The following is an 8,549-nucleotide window of genomic DNA, read 5'->3' as shown; positions in this document are numbered from 1 at the left end:
ATCTGTTACAATTATAATGTTATCTTAATTAAACGAATTCAACAACAGATTTATTAACAAGCAATATCAGCAACACACCGAATTGGAGCTTGTTTTACAGAGCATATACATTTAAAGATGTAAAAATACATAATTTGATTTGTTTTTATTTATTTTCCTCATTTGAACAGTATACAGTAAAAGTGTTTAAAAATTATAAAAACATTCTAAAAATTAAAAAGAAAAAAAGATATTTAGAATTATTGATTTTTTTTTCAAACAAAAATAAAACCAATAAAGTAAATGAAATGCAATTCCAGTCACAAAAATAATACACAGACATTTTTAAAGACTTCTCTAATTACATTTAACAATTAAGAAAGTTGAAATTAGCTCAAGTCAGCTTAATTTACAAAATTACATAGCATTTAAAAAAATGAATTAATTAGTAATAACAATTACTATATTAGTATTGCTTAAAGGTTTGCATGGCGAAGAATAATATATATGTTAAGCTTGCGGTACACCACGTAAGTAGTTCTGAAAAGAACTGTTGTTGTTGAGAAAGTCTTGACGTTTCGATTGAGATGCTTCAAACGTCTTCAGGAGAATATATCTGCAGACACTCTAAACAGGGAAATACTTATATGTTTGGGTAGAGAGGCTGGATGGTGGTAAACTGACCAATTAATTACTATTATATATATGTGAATTACTATATTCACATATTAAAAAACCGAGTTAATTATAACCAACAATTATTATATTCACAGACAGAATATAAAAAATACATTGTGAAAAACAATATCAAATTACTTTTTGTTTCAATTGTTTTAAGCAATACAAATTTTAATAGATTATCAAAATCAAAGGTGGTCCAACATCATGTACATCTGTATGGAACAACACCATTAAAAAGAAGGCGCGGGTTCCTAATAAAGCCCACTGAGACGCCAACAGTGGTTGAAAGCTTAAAAGTCGTCCAGTTTTTAAAGTTTAAAGAATGATATATACAGTACTCTAATTATGTACATTATTGGGGAAACATTCAAACATATGGCCAGCATTTTATCAGATGTTAAAGGTGGCCTAACATACCAAGGAGAAAACTATTTCCACATCTTGTTTTCATTAATGATTAGTCACCCCAGACAAGGCCAAAGGCCATTCAATTGTGACACTCGGAATCAATCATAACACAAAGACTCATTGACGGTGTCCGGTTTTTTTTTCTATTACAGAAGGTGCATTACGAAAAGAATAACCCTGTATGATAAAATATATAAATCTCATGTTAAGCAAAGATGTATGCAACAATCAAAATGCTAAACATTTCTTAAGTTAATCTATATAGCATCATATAAAATTGGTCAATCATACTAATGAAATACCTTATGATAATAAAACTATTCTTATCAAGATGATTAACTCAATTATCATACCCAATTATTGTATTCAGCCATCACTACAGTAATGTCGTATAAAATAATCAGTACCGAATTACTCTATTGATATAACTATCTAATTCATGAACACCTTCATTTAGTTATTAGTGTTAATTAAAAAGTAAAAGTATAAAAAAAGCAAAGATAGTACAATTAAAAGTCAATAATTTTGACCTTCATATCAAGCCTATGTTACTAATGCTGTACAGTAGATAGCAATTCAATGCATATCACATCGTCTTTCTGACCACCCTCTGTTCTCTTGCCTTTTTTTTAATTCATTTGAATTGGTTCTTTTTTATTTTAGTTAAGTTTCTGTATATTTTTTTTAATGTTTGTTTTTGTTCTACTTTTTTGTTCATGTGATCCACTAGTGAGATCAGTGCTGCGTCACTGAAAGTGTTATCACGTTAAAGGCAGAATAAATAAATAAATAAATAAACAGCAGCACAAGTCAAGGTCATTCACCCATAGAACTTCATTACTAGGCTTCAGCATCTTAAACACTAACTACAACTTAACATTCGACTAAAAGATATTAATCAAGTATACTAAATGATTATATAATTAATATGTATTCACTCATTTAAGACAATAGCATTAATGTATATAAGATTCTAATGTCAGAGTTAAAGGTATAACAAATATATATTGTATGAATGCATTACTTATAATACCATGGCTTATAATAACATAACATCAGTTATAATAATCGTTATCTTAAACAATCATAACATTTAAATGGTTTAGATAAAACCACCTTTCTACTATCAGAGACTAAAACATGTGCACAACCTCTCTGAATACCTAAATTAGCACAAAAGTTAATTACTTCACAAGTAGTGATAATTATAACCAACTTATACTAATTCAACATCTTTAACCATGATTTAAAATAATAACATCTATAAAAATATTAATTAATACAATATATAAAAAATATAATTCACTCACCCCAGCTAGAGTAATACAAAAGCTGTTAAACTAGGTAATGAATATTGTGTGCTCTTGTCTTCACGAGATTATCTTGGTAACTGTGCTCATATGATGTGAGACAAAGGAACATGGGTTATCCCATTGTGACAAGATACACATGTCACACAATGTATGGGTTGAAAATTAATGAAAAGAAATATATACTGTAGTCCACAAGGCCAAGTAATTTGTACTGGTTGCACTGCCCATACCTTCGCCTCTGACAATGGGGAAATGTGTCCTTATAATCTAAAAACACAAAATCAATTCTGGGGGTTTAGGGTTGTCAAGGGGAGTATATCAGGTATAGGTTAGGTGATAGAGCTATGTGACACATGAGTGAGAGGAAAAAAAACCATGTAGACATGTGGATTTGTTGAATAGAGATATCATTTAGGGCTTTTCCAACAGATTCAGAAAGCACAGGAATGGGCACTTTGAAAGGAAGAGTATGTATCAGTAACTGACCTTAAAAAAACATGGGGTTAAGACTGATTATGTTCTTTCACAAACTGCATGAAGGCCTTACGAATTGAGGAGCTAGTGAATGAATTATTACATAGGAAAAATAAGTGCATATGTCAGGTCATTAGATGTTAACCATGATTTTGTTATAGTGACAATATCCACATTTGTTTTGTAAATGACCTTAGAAATGCCTCAACCTGCCCTGTACCACTGTAACTGATACAGGTCTATACACTCTTCACAGTTACTCATGCATGGTATGTGAGGTAGTCATCAACAAGGAGCCTGGTGGGTTTCTTTTCCTCATCACCTGAAGCAGAAGTGCCATAATGAGGAATTGGTTCTATGTACCCTCCATCATCATTGTCTACCGCTTGCATTATTGGTTCAATGTATCCTCCATCATCATTGTCTTCTGCCGACATTACTGGTTCAATGTATCCTCCATCATCATTGTCTTCTGCCGACATTACTGGTTCTATGTACCCTCCATCATCATTGTCTTCTGCCGACATTACTGGTTCGATGTACCCTCCATTATCATTGTCTGCCACTGATGTTATTGTTTGTAAGTATCCTCCATCTTCACTGTCTGCTACTTGCATTATTGTTTCTCCAACTCTGTCAATTTCTGCCATCTCAGATGTACCATTTCTAGGAGGTAAGCACTCCTTAATCTCCTCATAATGTGGATCATATATTTCAGAGTATGGTCCTGATATAATTTGTGCCATTCTCAGTCCATCATTACCCCCTGCAGTCTGAGATCTGCATAATAAAGTAAAGGCATTCAATGTATTTTTTCATAATATAACATACAGTGGATACTTTATCAAATAAATTCAAATCAAATCTTTTTCAATACAATTGCACTGGTATTTCAAGAGCCTCAGTATTCACAAAATCAAATCAAATTCAAAAAATATGTTAAAGTTATGAAAAATCATTTGAGCCACCCTCACATGAAAAAAGAAATATTTATAGAAAAGTCTAGAGACCATCACAAAATAGTCCCTTACTTGAGCCGGCGTCACCACCTTAGCTGTGCATGGTAGTAGATCCGAGGCTTATCCAAGGTGGAAGCTACCGGAGCCCAGCATACTGTCGCCGGAGTACCTGCGTGTACGCGGTAGTGGTGGTGACGCCGTCTCAACAACAGGAGTGCGCATTTTTCATGTTGCTGCTTGGTTTTTTCCATTCTTGGTCTGCCTGTTTTTGAAGGGTTAATTTATCAATTATTTATTTATTTATTTATTTTCTATTTGTTTATTTATTTACTTTATTCATTTATTTATATTTATTTAACTTATAATAAATAAAATTTAAAAAAAATATTCTGATTAATATAGGCTCTTTAATATAAGATATAATATAATTTAATTTTTTTAAATTCTTGGACCTTTTTTCGGCGCCTTGAGATGATTTTATTGTGGAAGGCGGACTACAAATATCCCACCATTATCATTACCATTACCATATATATCTTAAATATTTATTCAGTCAAAAGTTAATGTATGTTTTATATGTTTTATATAATTCTAATTTAATATTTTATATTGCTGACTTGGTAGCACTACTGTATGAAACCAATCCAATTTGAATATTATTTACTATAATTTCTATGGTCACAGTAATCCATGTTGATTATAGTTGCCAAGAGTGCTCAACTTAAAAGGAGCGTATAGGGGCGGATCCAGAGATGTCCGTAGGGGTAAAAGGGGGGCCGAAAGTCGAAAGTGGGGGCCGATCAAGAAAACGCTACCCTAGGGCATCCTCAAAATTTTGTTTTCTAGACACCCCAAAAAAACCTCTGAGGCATTTTGGCGATCAATTATTTTTTCCCTTTCTTTTCTTACTTTCCAAAAAGGGGACCTGGACCAGGCTGCCCCGCCGCCTCCTAAATCCGCCCCTGACAAATATCCCCAGCAGAGTGCTCAATGAGAGACCAGAGCGAATACAAATAAATAAAAAGTAAGGTTCAACAATAGCTTTGATTTGACATTTTATTCCTTAATTTTGTACCACACAAATGGAAGAAACCCCACAGCTTGCACACTCTGACTGTTTTAGTGCCATTATTTGCTGGGTTATCTGACATTATGCTACCAATATATTTGAACACAAGTATGACTAATATTAAACTTAAACATGGACACAGTAAAGACATCAGTGACTAGAAGTGTGAGAAGTACGATGCTAGCACAAAGCATTCTTGCTTATTCAATGGATCCAATTTGTATGCCTTTTATCTATAAGAATTTAATTTCAGTGACTTGTACTGTTGCCCATTAAAATGTAGGCCTATTTTCCATAGTACTGTACCTGCTGTAAAGATACCCCTTCAAGTGTTTTTTTTGTTTTTTTTTTGGTTTGCCAGTGTTCTAGAGTTTGTCGACCTCATCAGAAACCTACAGTTAAACTTGGCTTTCTCCACACCCTGCTATAGCCACTGCATTTTGAGTGTTTGGAATTTGTAGGCTATATTTTTAATGATTCAGAAAACTGAACACATTTTTTAGATTCCGCAACTGAACATAGAATCAAATTTAAAGGAAATAAATATTTTAATTCCTTTAAAACAAAAGCAAAAACCATTTGCAGTTTTGCCCTTAGCTTTTAGAGGTTTGTGGATTTGATGACCCACTAATTATGGAGAATACTGTTTAGGTATGAATTTTGGTTTTTGTTTAAAGGTTTGCATGGCGAAGTAATAATATATATGTTGAAACTTGCGGTATACCACATAAGTAGTTCTGAAAAGAACTGTTGTAGTTAAGAAAGTCTCGACGTTTCGATTGAGTTGCTTCAATCGTCTTCAGGAGAATAATATCTTTTGGTTTTAATACCCTCTTATTATGCCATTTTAGAAACCACTTATTTATTCTTTTGACTGGTACATTTTCAAAACCAAAATTTATGGTCTCCCAAATGGTCCAGTTATTATTTAACAACCTGGAACAATAGAAACTTCATTAATATTAACATAATTATAATAGAAAAATCATTAGAAGAAAATAACAAAAACAAAAGGCATATAAACAGCTAGGGGTGCATTTAATTAACATAATTATAATAGAAAAATCATTAGAAGAAAATAACAAAAACAAAAGGCATATAAACAGCTAGGGGTGCATTTAGGTTGAATATATTTTCAATGATCGCAACCACAGACAATATATATGATGGTCCATAGCCTTGTAGACATTTATAAATCATTATCAATAACTAATTTCTCTGTCTTCATTGAGTTTAATCCAATTAAGTATATTCATTACTTCATTTATGAGAGTCATTTTATTAACAGAGATAACCCTGGTCTCCATTTAGAGGTTTCTAATTGTAGACCAAAGCACAAAACTACCCCAGATTTTCAGATCTGAAGGTGGTCTGACATGATATCAGTTCTATGTGTGTGAGTTGCATAGCATTTGTCAAATTTGCACTAACCTGAAATCTGTAGGACTTTTACTACCTGAATGAATGCCCTGCAAAGCCTTCATCAAATAAAAAACAAAAAGTAAACTTGTAGTATACTTGAAAATGTCTGACAATCACATCACGTTTAACATTATTTTCTTTATAAAATTGTAGCACAAGCAATAAGATCATTATCACAACTTTAATGGAATTATCACCCTTAGTAGAGTCATAACCATCATCTAGATTCATTTCTTAAACTTAGATCACTGTTTATATTTTTTCACCTTCAAGCTTATCCCAGGTCAGCTTCAGAGGAAAAGCAAAATAATGGGATGCTTTTAAAATAAACAAAGTTTCATTAAGAGTCTTAGGAAGCAAATGTGTTTGTTAGTCAAGAGAAAAACCTGTACTGACAGAATTTTAAGCAGGACCAGTGATGTAAATATGTTTTTTGGAGCTACCAACATCACAATTATCATCTATTTCACCTTCGTCACCACCATCATCACCACAACACTATCACCATACTATCAACATAACATCACCAACAGTTCTTGTGTTGCCTTAAGGCTAGGTACGCCGTTGTAATGGTTGGAAAATGCTATAACCAAGTATATTCTAATATTGAAATAATTTGAAAATAAACTTTAAATTTAGCTTCAAAACATCAAATAAATTGCTTAAAAACATTCTGATCCACACGATCACATGTTGTCCGGTCAAGCAAAAATCCAGAGCCCTAGATATGGCTCAGCAAAAATCAAGAGCAAGCAAGCACGCTCTTTATGTGATACAGTCGAAGTATAACCATCGAGGAATTAATAACCATGGATTTATTAGCAAGAAGTAGACCACTTGACTTTGCTCTGCCCACTCCACTGAATGCAATTAAGCAAAGAACAAAGTTGCACAGAGCAAATTTGTTGAGCATTGAAGAATTGGTATATTTCAACTTGAATACTCACAAATTAGATAAAACTTAATAATTCTAATTAGAACAGATATCATGCAGCGCAAGCTAGTTCAATTGATAAGATAATTTATTATATTTCAACTCATTACATAATAAACTCTTGTAATTAACAAAAAATTAATGAATTAAGGATGTAGAATATTTATACAGAAGTCATTTTAGAGACCACACATAGGACACACTCATGGACCGACCCTGCCCCCACCCACCCCAACAGTTTTCTTCCTTGTTGGAACTTTGCATGACAGCATGTGTAACCTTGGGCCAGTTCAGACTAGGTGGATAAACCTGGCTTAACTCACCAGGTTTATCCACTTGCCAGTCTGAACTACAGTAGGTGGCTTATCTCAAGCTGGACTGTGTTCCTATAGTAACTGGGCCTGTCGTGCCACCGTGTTTAACTTTTCTAAGCTGGGCTTTAATCATTGCGGGGGGTCTTGCATTGACTTCGGGTAACAAAATGACCAATCAGCATTCAATTACATTTCGCGAGCAATGTTTTGACACACGTTTCATGATTATGTTTCATTATTATGCAAATTATCGCGCCTGGCTAATCCTGCTAGTCTGAATGCCCGGTAAAGTTAAGCCGGGCTTAACGTTGAGCTGGGCTTAACTCAAGCCCGGCTTATATCCAAGTCTGAACGTAACCTTTGTATTTCTCTAGACGCGACTTGGTAATGATTAGCAGGTAACCCTAGCTTGTCATAATTTTTTATGAACTTACTACCGTGTCTAAGCCTTATATAACAAATGTGAAATGTGAATAAACCCTTGGTTACATGAGCTAATGTTTTCAAATGGGCAACATGTATGTAAGACATTTTTCTTTATAAATAAGCTACAGCACCAACATCAGGATTATTAACATCGATCTATAATCTTTTAATATCCTTTTTTTTGTTTGTATCAAAAGGCTCATGCATGCAAACTTTCCTAGTGCAACTTCTCTGTGGCTTTCCTGATCTAATTAATTGCAAAGTAATGATTAAGATCTTCGATTACAGCAACCACGTATTACTAGTAGTAGTAGTAGAATGGCTTACCTAGACCAAAGAGGTATTTTTCTAGACCATCCTAGGCCTAGATCAGGTTGTAGGTAAACAGTGGGAGAGTTTGCCATACATTGTGCACTCGGTTCTCTAAATTATGACTCATATTTCAACAATGTATATACTGTACACATAGGTTGAAAATAGATGTCTGTTTTAGGACAATACCGTAAAACCTTTAAATTGAAGCCCTGGGCTTCTTTTATTGCAAACTTTGCATGGGCTTCTTTTCAAGAT

The 8,549-nt window shown here is 33.4% G+C and overlaps 1 protein-coding gene across 1 annotated transcript; it reads right to left on the bottom strand.

The window, feature by feature from the left end:
* Positions 1-1,878: 1,878 nt before the first annotated feature.
* On the bottom strand, positions 1,879-6,358 carry LOC117109104. Its single transcript, XM_033251349.1, has 2 exons — positions 6,315-6,358; positions 1,879-3,635 (listed from the first exon to the last, which is right to left on the bottom strand). Exon 2 carries the CDS (start codon positions 3,599-3,601, stop codon positions 3,116-3,118), a length of 486 nt encoding a protein of 161 aa, XP_033107240.1. The 5' UTR covers positions 3,602-3,635; positions 6,315-6,358; the 3' UTR covers positions 1,879-3,115.
* Between the last annotated feature and the right edge of the window lie 2,191 nt (positions 6,359-8,549).

Source organism: Anneissia japonica, unplaced genomic scaffold, assembly GCF_011630105.1.
Source record: "Anneissia japonica isolate Jap-2015-1 unplaced genomic scaffold, ASM1163010v1 scaffold3279_len158616_cov144, whole genome shotgun sequence".
NCBI classification, from domain to species: domain Eukaryota; kingdom Metazoa; phylum Echinodermata; class Crinoidea; order Comatulida; family Comatulidae; genus Anneissia; species Anneissia japonica.
This window is presented reverse-complemented; position numbering and strand designations above follow the sequence as displayed.